Here is a 16,667-nt window from a genome sequence, read left to right on the forward strand (position 1 = left end):
AAAGTTGAAGAGCTTGCAAATGTGTGTAAACTTAACACAAATATTTGTGATATTGTGTATAAAAAGGGTAATTTGGTCTTTTCACTATAAAATTGAGTGTAAACTTATAACTTTTTTGTGTAAACTTATCATATTGAAAAAGTGGTGTAGACTTAATATATTGATGGTTTGTAGATAAAATTTATCAAAGTTAAAATAAGATAAAGACATTAAGGAATGGACTTTCACTCTTTGAAGATAGACAAGCCGTGAAGATTCATAACACAGGTAACAGTCTAGCCCACAATCTTGCAAAGTGAGCCGCATCGGTCCAATAGATCAGTCGCATTCTCATTAATGTTTTTAAATGCAAAATATTTGGATTTTTTTTTAAATATCACTAAAAAATATGTTTTTCGTTGGAATTGAATATTAAACACATATAAGTCTGATTCAGTCAATTATCAATCAAATCATGGAGCCACCTCTCGTTTGTAATACGTTGGGAGAAGTCCCCTTAGTTTCCTCACACAAAAAACATAAATTAAAGACGTTTTCTGAAAATTAAAAAGAAAAACAAAAAACAAGGACCTAAATAATTAAAAAATAATAATAACGGTAAAACAATTTAGGACCAATTGGCAGGCAGCATTACTGTCTCGGATGACGTCAGCGAGAACACGTGTAAGAAGTAGACAAGAATCCCCATCAGCGCGCGGAATCCAACTCAAAAAATTAACCCCCGCTTTAATCGCTAATTAAGAATTCGTCCAATTATTATTAAGTAATTAAATTAAAATTCACTTTATATATAAATATCTCCAGCTCCCGAAATTTCCATCCTCTATTGTAGCCCCATCAGCTTCCTTTTACTCTCTCCGTCCCCAAAACCCCTTCTATCTAGGGTTAGGGTTTCTTCGCTGACACTGTTAGGGTTTTCAGTCTACATCTTCATTTCATTAGGGTTTTGAGGATCTGAGCTGCTGGAGATTTGTATAGATTCTTTGATTTTGTTTTTGTCTTTTCAAATCTTTGGTTCGTTGTAGATCTAGATCTGCGAAGAGACGTTTATACATAGAAACGAATTAATGGATACTAGGAAGAGAGGTAGGAATGAAGGTGGATTCAACGTTAATGGCGGCTTCAAGAGATCTAAGCAAGGTTTGTGCTTTCCTTCTTCTCTCATCCAGCTGAAGTTAGGGTTTTGATTTTGTTTTACTTGATTTTCTATTTGAACTATTTTTTGTAATTATCTTGACAAATCATTTTACTTTGTTTTTTTCACTTGGTGTACGTTTTCCCTGTATTGTGTTTTCTTCCCTTTCTGCCTTTCGTGTTCAATCTGAATTGCCTCAGATTTATGACCTACGAAGCGGAGAATAAATCATAGCGGTTGAGTATTAGCCTTCTGCTTCTATGAGCCTTATCTCAAAGCAATGCCTCTATATTAACTGAAATACAATGTCAAAACATAAGTGTCTGTCACTGTCAAGCCGGATATCTTATAAGTTAGTGAACTTTCTGTTTTCTTAGGGTTGTTATTGGTACGGTTACCGTTACCAAACACTGAATACCGTTACCATACCAATTCTTTCGGTAACTCAAAAAATGTTACCGTTACCGTTACCGGAAGAGTCGGTATACCGATGGTCGGTATACCGATCGATCGGTAATGGTAAGTCGGTAATTGGTAAATTTACCAATTCTTAAACTTATTTAAAAAAGAGAGAAAAAAAATGTATCAAGTAGCATTGTGCTTAATAGTCATTGTATGAAACTACAACACTTTCATCTTGCCTACAATACCAATAATAAAAATGATAGATTAATGAGAAGGATCATTGTGCTACATGTGAATAAGAGAAAATACCTATCAATCAGAGAAAAAAAGAAAGGAGAATTCACATAACATTATTCCAACAATCTATAACGAAAAATCTTTCATTTCATTAATTTCTAATATTTTTAGTATCTGAATTGTTTTAAACTCCATAGCATGAAAGCTAGAAGAAACAAGATAAATAAAGATGAAAGACCATAATGGAAATGGAGAAGAAAAGCATGTAATCAATACCAACAAAGCATTTTGTTATGTTGCAAACGCTGCTTTAAAGTTAATGAAATTGCTACGAGTGATATATAAATGATAACCCTAAAAATAATCAATGGTCTAGATTAAATTAGATCAATTTAATAGTCATAATTAAATAAAACTAAAACTAAAAATAATATTAATATATATTTAATATATATGTCGGTAATCGGGAAATTTACCGGTTTTGAACTTTGCTTACCGTTACCGTTACCGAAATCATCGGTAAATTTACCGTACCGAACAGTTGGTAACGGTATACCAATCTTCTGCTATTTTCGGTAACCAATTGATCGGTAATGGTATACCAATGGATAATTTACCATACCAGTAACAGCCCTATGTTTTCTCTTGTCTTGCCATTCGGTGGAATCAATGCTCTTGTTTAATGTACAAACTACAAAGCGTGGAGTATGGCGATAAGGAAGTACTTAGGTTTTGCATAAATGTTGCTTCAATTATTGTTTATGGCCTTAAAATACTCTTTTTCAGTATTAGCTAGTCCTAAGAAATTTGGGATGTACTAGAGGGTAATAAGATTAAGAATTCATAAAAATTCAACTGAAAACTAGTAATGATGTCTTGCAACAGAAATGGAGTTCTTATCAACTGGTGTAGGAAGCAAATCGAAGCCATGCACCAAATTTTTCAGGTTCAAATCTTTTCTCATCTAATAATACCTTCAACTTTTATCTTATTACTAATCTATTAAGTTGTTTAATAATTTAATTTGCATTTTTCACAATATAAAATATGCAATGGTGCTAATAAAGTGGCCGTTGATACTTGATAGTTGTGCAAGGACTAAATATTTTTTGTTTTCCGCAGATTAATTGGTAAGAAGGCGATTTAATTGAGATTCATCATATTTTGTAATGGCGACTGCTAATTTTATATGATAGAAAATAGTGATTATTTTCGGATTGGATTTGTTGTCTTTTCATTCCAAGGCTAAGTTGTAAATAAGAAAGCCTATTGAAATATTTTGAATCTGTGTGGGGTCGGTCCTTGTATATCGACAAGATGGTCATAAGTAACTTTCATGTCAAAATTATGAATGGCTTTCAGGTATGGGGTCTGGATATTAGTAATTCAATCTCAAAACGAAATTGTATTTTGTTTTGGTGATATGAATTATGATACAGTCGAAGACAATGCAATTTGGATATAGAATTCAGCATTGTAATCAACATTTCATAATAGCTTTTGTAGTGGATTTCAAGTATTCATGGTGTTGTAATTGAGGGGGAAAGGGTCGTGCCACTTAGTTTGTTGGTTCTTTTTGAATTTTGACTCTGTCTGTTCTTCAGCTTTTCTCATGTCTTTATTCGTGAGCTCATTTTGACCTTGATACTTTTTTGATCGTGAAAATGAGACTTTCGGGGTGTTTCAGTGATGGTTTCATTTATGACTGATTTTTCTGGCAATGGAAATAGCTCTCAAGTCTCAATGCATAAAAATGACAGTGAAAATAAGAAAGGAACTTTGTAACTTGCTCAGTTTGGCCTTGGCCGTAGTTGGGCTCGTTGGATTTTTCTTGTAGCTATATATTCATGGAGTGTCATTTCAAGTTGCTGCAGATTGACAGCCAGGAAAGTGCTTTTTGCCTGTGGAGCATTGTAGTATCTGTTGCGCAGTGATGATGGTCGTTCACATTTGTTGTCACTTGTAAATATATTGTTCTATACTCCCGCACTCTTGAATGTTGTCAAAACATGATCTCTCTGATTTTGTAGTTCACCTTGGTAGTATGATGATCAGCTTGCAGTATCTTATTAGTTTCTTTGGTGTTAAATGCAGCACCGTGGGTTGTCCATTTGGCGAGAGCTGCTTCTTCCTGCACTATGTTCCTGGAGGCTATAATGCTGTTGCCCAGATGATGAATTTAGGGTCCACAACACCTGCTGCACCTAGAAATATGGCAGCAACACCACCCATGTCAAATGGTTCATCATCGAATCTGAGTGTTAAAAGTCGCATGTGCAACAAGTACAATACTGCTGAAGGCTGCAAGTTTGGGGACAAGTGCCACTTTGCACATGGTGAATGGGAACTTGGCAAGCCTGTTGCACCTTCTCATGACGAGCCTCATGTGAGACACAATCCTGGTCGCATGGGTGGTAGGTTGGAACCCCCACCCTCTGGCGCTGCTGCTAGCTTCGGCACTTTATCCACCGCAAAAATCAGCATAGATGCCTCAGTTGCTGGAGCCATCATTGGTAAAGGTGGTGTTAATTCAAAACAGATATGTCGCCAAACAGGGGCTAAACTTTCTATCCGCGAGGATGAGTCGGATCCTAATAAGAGGAACATTGTACTTGAGGGGTCGTTTGCTCAGATACAGGAAGCTGGTGCGATGGCGAGTGAGCTAATCATGAACCTTGGTCCACAGGCTGGCCATGCTAAAGGTGGTGGAGGACCTGGGGCCCCAGCAGCTCATCGAGGAAGCAACTACAAGAAGAAGATTTGTGATAATTTTACCAAAGGATCTTGCACCTTTGGGGATAGATGTCACTTTGCACATGGTGCTGCTGAGTTGCGGAAGGTAGTTATCTGATTTTTTTTCAATTGATAGGGGTAGTATTTTGTGCAAGGTAAGTGAGATCTCTGTTTCTAATGTTGGCTGTGTAATGCAACTTTAGTATAATTGACAGATTATTTCAGTATTTTTTGCTTCTGATTTCTCTTTTGAAATCATCTTACTAGTTCCTTGTTACAGGGGATTTTTTTTTTATAATTTTATTGACTGGGCATAAACACAGTTTGCACCATTTAAGACTGAGTCAAACAGTTTGCACCATATAAGACAAGTCCGTGCAGATGAAATTGGAGAAAACAAAAAAATTTTGTTAGGTTCAAATTGAATTTTATCTAATTCAAATTAAATTATGTTTGAACATGAATTATATGTTTGGAATATGAGTCTTAAGGATCTGTGTCCAAACACGTATTGTCTAATTTATTTGTTTAGATCCCAACTCAAATTAAATTATTATTATTTGATTTATTTTTTCGAGATTTAAACTAATTCAAATTTGATTAATTAAATATATTTGAAATCCAAATTATTATCTGATTTACTTATCCAGAGTTAAATTAATCTGGATTTGATCAATTAAATACGTTCGAAATCCAACCCATTTAGTCAATCAAAATGATTATCCAGGTTTAAACTAATTCAATTAAATAAGTACGAAATCCAACCCGTTTAGTCAATTAGTTATTAGTTTAAATCTGAGTTTGATCAATTAAACACGTTCGAAATCCAACACGTTTAATCAATTAAGTATCAACACGTTTAATCAATTAAGTACGTTCGAAATCTAATCTATTCAAACATGTAAATACACATGATATTGACCAAAACTCAAAACCACAGAAAAATACTCTTAACCTGGCTCAAACTCTCGAGCTTAGCAACCAAAACTCAGATTACACCACACTACAGATTACAGAGGCTATATCATATTTACATAATCAAACTGCATTTCCTTTATTTAAGATGGGTGACAACAACAAATACATTCACACCACCCTCGGGTAGTAGAAAACAAGAAAAAGAAACCAAGTACAACATATTCAAACAACAGACACTTCCCTCACATCGCTAACAAAGCCCTGCAGTCTCTAGAGCTCAACTGTAATCGGTGCCACCAACTCCAGTGTTATGAGCCGTGGTCCGACCTGTCGTCGTGCCGGTGTGCTCATGCTTGACTGCCTCGTTGTGTGCACGCGCCTCCTGCTTGTTGAGTTCTGCTTGGTCAATCTTCTCCTCTTTCTTCTGAGTTGCCATTTCTTTCTGCAATGGGTCGTGGGCCGTCGTCTTGTCCCCCTTCTCTTGGGCCGTAGCCTTGGCCTTCTCCATGCCGGACTTGGCCGAGGCCCCCACGTTAGCTGCTTTCTCCTTGATGTTTTGCATTTTGTTGAACAACGATTCGATGGATGATCATCCCTTGCTGGTAGCACTTTCTTATATAGAGGTTTCCATGTTTTCCGCACGACTGACACGTCTCCGATGAAGAGCATACGTGGAGTTCCTTTCAATGCTGTTTCTGACACGTCCTTTTGCCACGTCTCAAGGATGAAATAGTACGTGTCGGATTCGTAAGATGAGTGGCGAAACGACGTCGGCAGTTTTGCACGATTTCGAGGTGGAAAAGATCACCGATTATGCATATTGTCATCTTGTGAGTTGGGTGGCAAAATTATGTCCGTTTGGATTGATCAAATTTATCAGGCTCATATTAAAATTAAGTTTTGATAAAAATTATATGTCCGTTATTTGAGTTCAAACGCAAAAGTTTTATCCGATTTAAAACTATATCCGAATTCGGACCCTAACCTGAATTAGGTAATTGTCAAATTTACTCCGAATTTAAATCAATCGGATTTGGTCAATTAAGTATGTCCAAAATTCAATATGGGTTAGGTTTCGCACTTACAAATATCTTATAAATACGTGTTGTTGTCCGATTTAGAATCGATTTTTTTGCCATTCTTACTTGTGAGCGATTAAGTAGTAGTAATGTTTAGCTTGTGATTCGGCCCAACTCTTTCAAGTAGCTATCGGTTTGGACTTTGGCCCAATTCTTTCTAATGCCTTCAGCGGCTCAGCAAACAGAAATGCTAAAACGAATGGACCAAAATAGGCTGGGCTCAACAAGCCCACAAGGTCCGTTTGTGTGCCCTTTTAAGCGATGATCCATACACTACTTTTCTCCATAAACATGAAAGCAAGTTCAGCCAGCCCTATAATTGTGTCAAGAGACAACATTCCAATTGGGCTTAGGAATATTTCCAAGGTTTTCATTGGTCATGTCATAGGATATATGATTCATGATGCGCTATCATCATCATGTTGAACATCAAACCAATAGCAAACCCCATTGTTGTATGCATCATATAAGAAGGTATAATAAATCACTTCGTCCAAATACTTCTTTTGAGATATATACTCACATAATTTCATGTGGATCGTGTGACACATGTAGAGCCCACGATTTCATATGGATAATGTGCGTCAATCTCAACGTCTGAGATAGTTAGGATGAAAAATACTGAAATCCTTAGCATTTTCATTCCAAGAATCGTTATTTAGTGAGTACAAACTCAATTAGAAGCCTCTAACTAGCATTCACCATTTGGGCGATCAGAATATTTCTTAACAATGGACCAAAAATCGTCCATATACAAATCTACTCAATAAGACCCACAAGAATTATGGTCGAGCCCAACAGGCCCACGGTATGGGCATTCTACAACTAGGCGCATGAGAACCTCAATTGACGTTACTAGATCCATGAGAGTAACTCGAGTAGACCTATGGCCAAAGATCCAACCGACATTACTAGATCCATGGGAGTCTAAGTTGAGCTCAGTAGCCCCAAGGCCCAACTAAAACTAAAACTAAAACTAGACCCACGAGAATTTAAGCCAACCTCAACAAGACCCATGAGAGCCTTGAGCCATGCCCAAAAAACCCATGAGAACCTAGACAATTTACAAAGAAGTCTATAAAAGTCTACTCCAATAGGCCCACGGAAGGGCCCATATACTTTACAAAGGCTCAAAATCCATGCTGGCAGGAAGCTCCTTCAAAGGCCTTTGGGCCCAATCAAAGACCAAGGCTCATCAACCCAGTTGACATGTACCGATCACGTAACTAAACAGCTACAAATACATGAGCTCCCAACTAAATAACTCTCTCAACCACTTGTGGTATCTCTTGTTCTTCCTCTCTCTCTAAAAGTCTCTCACTTCCCTCACTATAAACTACCCTATCAATAACTGACTTAATCGTCGGAGTTTCTACAGCCAACACCACATCGGTGTCCAAGTTTCACGATCTACATTTACTATGATCTTGCATGATTATCAAAGGTCTCGCTCAACATTTCATTGACTGTAGACTTTTGGGTCTACGTGTAGTCCGTAGTTTTGCAATCAAATCAAACCCAAAGCTGTCCAACATTTCATCTTTGTTCAACACTATTAATCTGTGAGTAAAAGTAGCAGAAAAAAACACATACTTACGTGTGAGATGCGTCTCAGATACGTACATCATGGTGAGAATGGAAATGGAATTTTCAATTAGGATTGGGGACAAGTAAAAGAAAATTTGGATTTGGGTAACTGAATGATCATTACTTGTGAGATTTGTTTGCGGACTGAGTACCATTTTTGCAAGTGATCTGGAGTTCCATTTCAAGGGTATACGTAATCGTGTCATGCTGTTTGCCTTTTTAGATAATCCAATATGATTGAGCCAACTTTGGAAGTCTGACAAGCAGTGGTGGATCTAGGATTTGAATTCACTGAGGACATAATTAAGTAGCAAGCTTTCGGGACAGTGTTTTCGGAACATTTTTTTGACACGAAGATAATAATTTCAAACAATAAGACATTACATATTTATTTATCATAATTGTTTCAAAAACACCCTATTGCAACATGATTAGTAATATACCCACGTAATTTTTTTTATAAAACATATAAAACAATTATTTAAAAATTGTTCACTAATCCGATTACAATGTGCACGTTCTTTTAGACTGTGGCAGTAGATACCAAGAATGAGAGTTTGGGCCATTGGGATAGAATGGTTTAATAGGTTAGAATATTATATATTTTCGCTGTTTTATATTGGTTGGGCTTGAGCATGGGATCCCAGGGTTTAATTAATGGGGACACATTTTGCTTTATATATATAAATATAATTATTTTTTTTACTGGACGCCTCTACCAACACGCAACTGACGCATACATGTATATAATAATAATATGTATGCGTCAAAAACAAGAACATAAATCCTAAAATGACAACGTTAGAGACTTTCAAAATTTGACTCCAAAAGTCCCTTAAATCTATGTGACATTAAAATAGCCATTGATTAAAAACACACATGTAGAGCCCACTTCACATCCAACACTTCACATTAAATGGGGGTCTTTTGAAATCACTTTTTAGGGTCTCAAGCATTATTCATCCTAAAAACGCTAGACTTAAAAAAAGATTTCGTGAATCTATGTCATCCTTTTCATCCTCGGCACATGAGTAACGCAAATAATCGTGTCAAAAACAAATCACGCTACTACCAGTAGCGGAGATTTCCTTCAAATTATATTTGCGTTACTACCAATAGCGTAAATAGTATTTTCAATTGAAATGCGCTACTTTCAATCCAATGTTACGAAAAGTTTATTTGTCCCATATCGTTTGGCTAAGCCAAATGATATGGGTTTATAAGTGCATCCCCTGTTACATGTATAAAATATTTTTCTTTAGCCCAAGTATCATTAAGTGAGATAACGTAGCGTGAAATAAAACTGTGCTAACTCCATGTATTTACAGGAATCGGTAAACTAAAAACAAATAATATCATATATGTGAGTGGGATGAGATTTCTAACGATATGCCAAATATCTACAAATTATACAGCGACAACAATAAAAAAATAATATAACATTCAATCTAGTCCAACGATAGACCATCACATGTACGAACCTCGCGTGGCGGTTCCTTCACGAGATGTTTGTGATCGCTATTTCCTTTCACACGTCGTATGCCCCCTAGGGCTAACAAAGTCATTCCACCGGTTCGCCTAGATATTTTCATATGGCCGAATCAAAATCCGACCGTTGAGATATTTCTCATTCTACGGCCACGATGGTAGTGCGATTTCATTAGCGTCAGCGTCAGGCCCAGAATCAAATTCCATCGAGGAAATCCAACGGAAAATGATAGCCACTAAAAACAAGCCACGTCGGTATAAAAAGTAAACAAAAAAATCAACCGTAAAAGTATACATTTTGGTCTCTCAATTATACCATAGTTTTCATTTTTGTCCCTAAACTTTTTTTCCTCTTAAAATTATCTCTAAACTATTCAAAGGTATCCTGTTCGCCCTTCAAATGATTTTGACATCAAAAAAATCATATGTGGACATCCCAATTTGTGTAATTTTTACACATGTCATCCCACTTGTCTTAAATTTTACACTTGTCATCTCCTAATTCTTAAAATCCCAAATTATTTTATTGTATAATTTAAGCACTAAGGCTCTGTTTAGAATTCCGTATAGGATAGTATAATATTTTTTATCTAATGTATAATTTAATCATATCTGGTGTTTGGAAAAAATATGATATTAGGTTTGTATAATATGAGATTTGTGGTAATATGTCTGAATTGCCCTTAATTAAAGTGAGAGTGAGGGTCTTCTTTGTCATTTGACATGTTATTTCTTATACTAAGAGCTCTGTATAAAATAAAAAAGAATTAGAGGTGTTTTAATATTATACGGCTGACATCGTATAAAAACTATTTTTGTATAAAGTTATACTATCCTGAGTATTTTAAAATTCATCCAAACACCCGACAACTTTATTAAAGGATAATTTTATACTATACGGAGTCTTATTCTCCAATCCAAATGGAGCCTAAAAGTGCTAGACATTAATAATTTAAGAATAATATTGTTCACGTTTATCAAAGTTTGTCAACTAGAATTATTTTGATTATGTCAGATAGATGTCACATTGAATTTTTTTGATTACTCTCTTAATTGAATGACGAAATAGATATTTTTCAATAATTGAATGATGAAGTTAAGAGTAAAAAAAATTTAAGGATAAAAGTGAAACTCGGAGTATAATTGAGGGATTATATGTTATATTTTGCCCAAAGCAGAGTGGGTGGGACCCAGATGCATCACCCTCGTACAGATTTGGAGTTGCGAGCCAAGCTTAAATAAGGGACACAGCTTCTTCGTCATTAACATTTAACAGCTTACCATAAACTGAGGGGCCGGCGATTCTCCGGCCACACAGAGTGAGTGGGCGATAGAGTGAGTCAAAGAAAGATATTCGTCAGTAGTTGAGAGATTCTTGTTTCAGGTAATTCCTTATCCTCTTATTTCTCCATTTTTTTTTCTTGGATGCTGTGTTTTGGTATCAGATTCTTGTTCCTTATAACATTACCTTGTTGTGATTCGTACAATTATGGCCTGAGGTAAGGTTTGGAGAACTGAAGCTGGAAATCGTGTATTTGTTTAGTAATTTTGATTAGATCCGTGCGAACTTTGTTGTTTGAGACAGATCTCTGTGTTATCCACTTAGAATCTCATTTCGTGTAAACGGCTTGTATTTCTTCCTTTCGAGCTCCATTTTCAATTTTACTGCGTTGTTGATTATTTCCCTGTATGATTGATTTTTTTTTAAATTATTTTCAATGAAAGCTGAAATTTGCTTGGCTCTTGTATTTCTACAATCCATTGGTGCGATCTTGCTTTATTCTATGTTCTGATTTCGATTTTCAAATCTCCTGTCAATGCTTGTGAGGCGACCTCTCACTATACATTACTTTTCGTTAACTAAATTCATTGTGATTTTATGTTTTTTTGTCGTTATTTTACTTTTCCATTGTTTAGGTATATATTTGTAAGGTTTTGCTATTCTATTTCCTCTGAATACGGTTCTCACGTTCTTTTGTCTATATAAAAACTTCTAATTTACTCGAGATCTGCGTTTTTAATTTTCTATCTCTTTCTCCTGGAATCAGTGACCAATTCTTTTAAAGTTTTGGTAAAAAAACTGTTCATGTCAAATGATCTTTGTACGAGTCAAAATTAGTTGGCTACGAATTGGATGGCTTTTGGTTGCCCTTCCAAATTAATAGTTCCAGTATACTTGGCTCTGCGTGAATTACCCACTTTACAGTACACAAGTTGTTTCAAAAATAATAATTTCTGTCCGGCGGTCCCAAAGATTATGATGTTAGAAATTTTAGCCGTCTAACGTGATCATTTTTTCTACTGTCACGGCCTCATGGGTCATGGTCAAAGGGTTAACAGTTGCAAGTTGCAACTAAAAACAGTTTCCCTGTATCTTTCAGATGCCTAATAAATATAAAGTTGGATTATATGAACAAGTTGTTGGGTCTGTTGTCGTATTATGGGTCTACCCAATACATGTGTTATATGTTATAATTAATGAAGTTTTTGGAGTTGTGATACGCACTCAATCAAAACAAAGTTGATGTTGTTGAGGCTTCAGTCCACCGCTACTTTCATCTTTAGTATGAGTCAATTATTATAGCGGTAGGTGAGCTTTTTAATGACGTACAGTGTTTATATTAGAAAAGTCCTTTGGCTGTTGGGTTGAGCCGTATTACACTTTTTTTGAAGTCATAAATGATAAATGCATTTTCTTTTATTATATAACTGTCCAGCGGTCATAGTTGAGCTTTTGGAGATTTTTAATGGTCCCGTCCATGTGAAAAACGGGATCAAAAATCTTGCATCTATAAACTGTTAGATGCATCTATAAACCGTTAAATACCTGGAGTTGACTTTGACCAATGTCACGTGTCAATTAAATACGTGAACGGATTTAGAATACCGATAGGACAGTAAGCGATCCCGAGCTTTTGCCTTTCCATTCTTCTTCCTTTTGATTCCGGTTGCCCAGGAAAGGTTTTGCTCCTGGCAGTCTCCAATCCTGACCTAGGGTAAGATCTTTCTGAAAAGTTAAGATTGTCCATTCCTCATTGCTTACTCATGAACTAGATTACATAGCCATGGACCATGACAACCTCTACAAATTCTCTGTATATAGTATCATTAAGCTGTAGATAATTGAAAAAGACTATTAGTGTTTAAGATGCATTAGAAGTTTCACACGCTTGCTCAGATATTGAGCTGTAGAATATGGTGTTTGCAACTTCCTGAATTTCTTGTGTTCATAATGGTGTCATGTCAGAGTCATGTAAAGCCAAAGAAATAAACTTGACAATATTCAGCTTTTTTATTGTAGATTTGTCTTGTCTTCAATGCTTCTTGCAATTGTTCCCCACTCTACCGCATGATAAAACATGTATGAATGTCTGAGTTAGTTATTTATTCTACATTTCTGCTAGAACAATAGTTGTACTTGTAAGCATATGCTATATTTTACATGGTACAATAGGATTTTTGGAGAGGAGGATATTTGTAGGCATATGCTATTGTCTCTGGTCTAAACACTTCCTTTACGGTGCTGCAAAACATCAAGATTGTATCCTTTTATTTCTAAATCTTCTCTTTACTGATTGAACATTCTACCCGTTGACATTTGCCATGTTCTCAATAATTTTCCTCAAGTGTATGCATTTCTCAATTTTATGGGCTGGCCATTCTATTGGTACCTGAGATAAGGCCTGTTATGAATTCCTTTTGAAATTTGAACACAGAAACATTAGATTTCAAGTACCCTGAAGTGGTCAGATCCCTTTACCATTCACATACACAAGAAAACTATTCAAAGTGTAATTTGTGTCCCATTTTCTCTGGTGGTTGTGTATTTATAGTATGTTTCCATCAGAAAAAATGTGTATGTAATTTTGAACATCATTTGAATTATTATGATCTCTAAAAGGCAAATAATTTGATTCGAGGATGATAAACTCAGATGTTTAAGGTGCACATATGATTCCTTTTTTCGTATGTGTTGGGCAGGTATAATAGTCAATTAGGATATTGATTCAACATTGAAGAAGTTGGGGGTTTCTTTGTCTGTATTGGTGTCTTTACCACCAATCAGCTGTAAATGATCTCCTCATTGTAACATCTCAGGCTTCCACAGTGTGCCTTTAGTTATTCACTTTCATAGCTTGGAGGTGCGCAGTCTCCATTCTTATCGCATTTCAGAGAAAATCCCAAGACTGTAAAGATGACAAATTAGAACTATTCGAGACAGAAAAATCAGTTTAGTGTATGATATTTACTTGTGCCAGTTCTGTGAGTTTCAGTTTAATTTGAGATTTAATTCATTTTGAATGTAGTAATCTTACATCAAGTTTGACTGAGATTATTTTCTTACTGCTTTTTCTTTTTTCTGTACTTGCTCTAAGAATACTGTCAATTTCTCTCACCATTTTTCAATCATTGTCTTCAGGCTGCTGAAGAAATGGGTGCTGGTGGGAGAATGGCCGTTCGTCCTACTCAGAAGAAGTCAGAACTCGACATTCTGAAGCGAGTTCCTTACTCGAAACCGCCATTTACTCTTGGACAGGTCAAAAAAGCAATACCACCTCATTGTTTTCAGCGGTCTGTTCTGCGTTCGTTCTCCTATGTTGTCTACGATCTCACCATAGCCTTTCTGCTATATTACGTTGCTACCAATTACTTCCACCTTCTTCCTCGCTCCCTCTCTTATGTGGCATGGCCGATATATTGGGCCATCCAAGGCTGCATTTTGACTGGTGTTTGGGTCATAGCACATGAGTGTGGCCACCATGCCTTCAGTGATTATCAGTGGCTTGATGACACAGTTGGCCTTGTCCTCCACTCTTGTCTCCTCGTCCCTTATTTTTCTTGGAAATACAGTCATCGCCGCCATCACTCTAATACTGGGTCTCTTGACCGTGATGAAGTGTTTGTCCCTAAACTGAAATCCAGTATCAAATGGTACTCCAAATACCTTAACAACCCGCTAGGCCGAGCTCTCACACTCACCATCCAACTTACTCTTGGCTGGCCCTTGTACCTAGCATTCAATGTTTCAGGAAGGCCATATGATCGCTTTGCTTGCCACTTCGATCCATATGGCCCTATTTACTCAGATCGTGAGAGGCTTCAAATTCTCATTTCTGATGCTGGTATTTTTGCTGTCCTTTTTGGGCTCTACCGTCTGGCAGCAGCCAAAGGGCTGGCATGGGTTTTCTGTGTTTACGGAGGACCACTGTTGGTGGTGAATGGATTTCTCGTTTTGATAACATACTTGCAGCACACCCACCCTTCTTTGCCGCATTATGATTCGTCTGAGTGGGACTGGTTGAGAGGTGCTCTAGCAACTGTTGACAGAGACTATGGAATCTTGAACAAGGTTTTCCATAACATTACAGACACTCATGTGGCACACCATTTGGTCTCGACAATGCCACATTATCATGCCATGGAAGCTACAAAGGCCATCAAGCCAATTTTGGGAGATTATTACCAGTTTGATGGGACTCCGGTCTTCAAAGCAATGTGGAGGGAGGCAAAGGAGTGTATTTATGTTGAACCAGATGAAGTTGACCAGGACAAAGGAATTTTTTGGTACACAAAATAATACAAACAGAGCAGTGTGGATGGGAAATTCCAAATTCGTTGCAAAAACCATTGGCTTCCCTTCCTCTGGTAATTTAACTCCTTTTAGCTTTTCACTAGTCTTGGTTCTTTTTAATTTTTTGACCCCCCTAGTTATGGAAAAAGTAAAAAAGAACAAATGCATGGGTTCAGGTTCTGGTTTTTTTCTCCTTGAAAATGAGTCTTGGTTCTTGGATGAGAGGGGTTTGTACCTCTGTGTAGTTCATCAATCGTAAGATTTGTAGGAATTGTTGTCGAACTCATAGTTTCCACTTTGGGCTGAAATAGACCCTTCATCTTTAATCTTTGAGATGTGTTTGCATGGTCATTGAATGAAATTGCTGTGATTGATATCTCTGTGATTTTGTTCTATATCTGAGCTTGTTTTCATGCAATTTGGCCAACAAATCTATGGAAAGAGAGCAAATATCTGGAAGATTTGACCCCTCTTTATTTTGAAGTTGGAAACTAAATGGGAAACATCACTTTTGGTCACTCAATGATTATGGGAAAAAGTTTTTAATCCCCCTAAAGCCTACGTTTTGTTGTATGCATTTCCAGAAGATATTACACAATGTTTAGGTAGAAATGGGACTCCTTTGTATTGCAAAGAATTCCTTTTTTTTTTTAACCCAGCAACCTCGGGGGGCCGCATGCTTTAGTAATATTAACTCAAGAACGAAATTCCTTATTCAAAATACTATTTTTTTTTGTGATTAATTAATTGAAATTAAAGCAGATTCTCTTTTACAAATTTTCAAAAGAAAGTCTTGCGAATTTGCTCTCCAATATATGTTGTGAAGGTCCACGCGCCCAGCTAATAGAGTGCATAATAACCAACGAGGTGATTCGGTTGACAATGTTAGATATATGTGTATTGAAGAGTCGATTTTAATGAAAAACATATTTTTTAACGGTATTTTAAAAAAATAAAATAAAAACAAAACAGGAGTGCATAATGATGAAAGACTAATTCGTGCAGCGTGCTCCCCCAACCGCCAAAAGTTGGAGCGCACGTCAACGAGTGGGCCCATTTCGATATAGCTGGGCTGGATCGAGACTCGTGACCTAGTCTTCAGGCCCATATGCAGTTTTACATGTCCCCACGTGGCGGTTAGTCGGTTAGGATGCTGTGGGCCGGCCGGGCCCGTCCGGCACGAGTATCGTGTGCTCACTTTTGGTGCCGTTTAACGTTACCAAATCTCTTCTGAGAGTGAGAGAGAGAGAGAGAGCGCGTGCGTCAGATCTGAATGAATCTCAGTTCTCACGTGGACGTCGACGTCGACGTCCGTTATTCCTACCTCAGCAAGGATCATGCTACACGCCCATGATTTATTTTATTTAAAACATTAATAATTAAAATCCCTAAATTTGCTTTGTGAAACTAATCATCATTAGTCTTTATCTTAAAAATTTGAGGTCAGCTATATGAATTTATGATAAAATCAACCGAAATCCATTATGTGTATTTGTTTCTCATTTATTGCAAT

The 16,667-nt window shown here is 36.7% G+C and overlaps 3 protein-coding genes across 3 annotated transcripts; 2 read left to right on the forward strand and 1 right to left on the reverse strand.

The window, feature by feature from the left end:
* The first annotated feature begins 816 nt into the window (after positions 1–816).
* On the forward strand, positions 817–4,789 carry LOC119999159 (zinc finger CCCH domain-containing protein 31-like). The gene is made up of 3 exons (XM_038846676.1): positions 817–1,140; positions 2,663–2,723; positions 3,872–4,789. Exons 1-3 carry the CDS (start codon positions 1,068–1,070, stop codon positions 4,626–4,628), a joined length of 891 nt encoding a protein of 296 aa, XP_038702604.1. The 5' UTR covers positions 817–1,067; the 3' UTR covers positions 4,629–4,789.
* Positions 4,790–5,705: 916 nt separating this feature from the next.
* LOC119998617 (18 kDa seed maturation protein-like) lies at positions 5,706–5,990 on the reverse strand. Its single transcript, XM_038845956.1, has one exon. The coding sequence runs from the start codon at positions 5,988–5,990 to the stop codon at positions 5,706–5,708; it is 285 nt and encodes a 94-aa protein (XP_038701884.1).
* Positions 5,991–10,811: 4,821 nt separating this feature from the next.
* LOC119998754 (delta(12)-fatty-acid desaturase FAD2) lies at positions 10,812–15,534 on the forward strand. Its single transcript, XM_038846158.1, has 2 exons — positions 10,812–10,966; positions 14,003–15,534. Exon 2 carries the CDS (start codon positions 14,015–14,017, stop codon positions 15,158–15,160), a length of 1,146 nt encoding a protein of 381 aa, XP_038702086.1. The 5' UTR covers positions 10,812–10,966; positions 14,003–14,014; the 3' UTR covers positions 15,161–15,534.
* The last annotated feature ends 1,133 nt before the right edge of the window (positions 15,535–16,667 follow it).

Source organism: Tripterygium wilfordii, chromosome 5 (assembly GCF_013401445.1).
Source record: "Tripterygium wilfordii isolate XIE 37 chromosome 5, ASM1340144v1, whole genome shotgun sequence".
Classification (NCBI taxonomy): Eukaryota; Viridiplantae; Streptophyta; class Magnoliopsida; order Celastrales; family Celastraceae; genus Tripterygium; species Tripterygium wilfordii.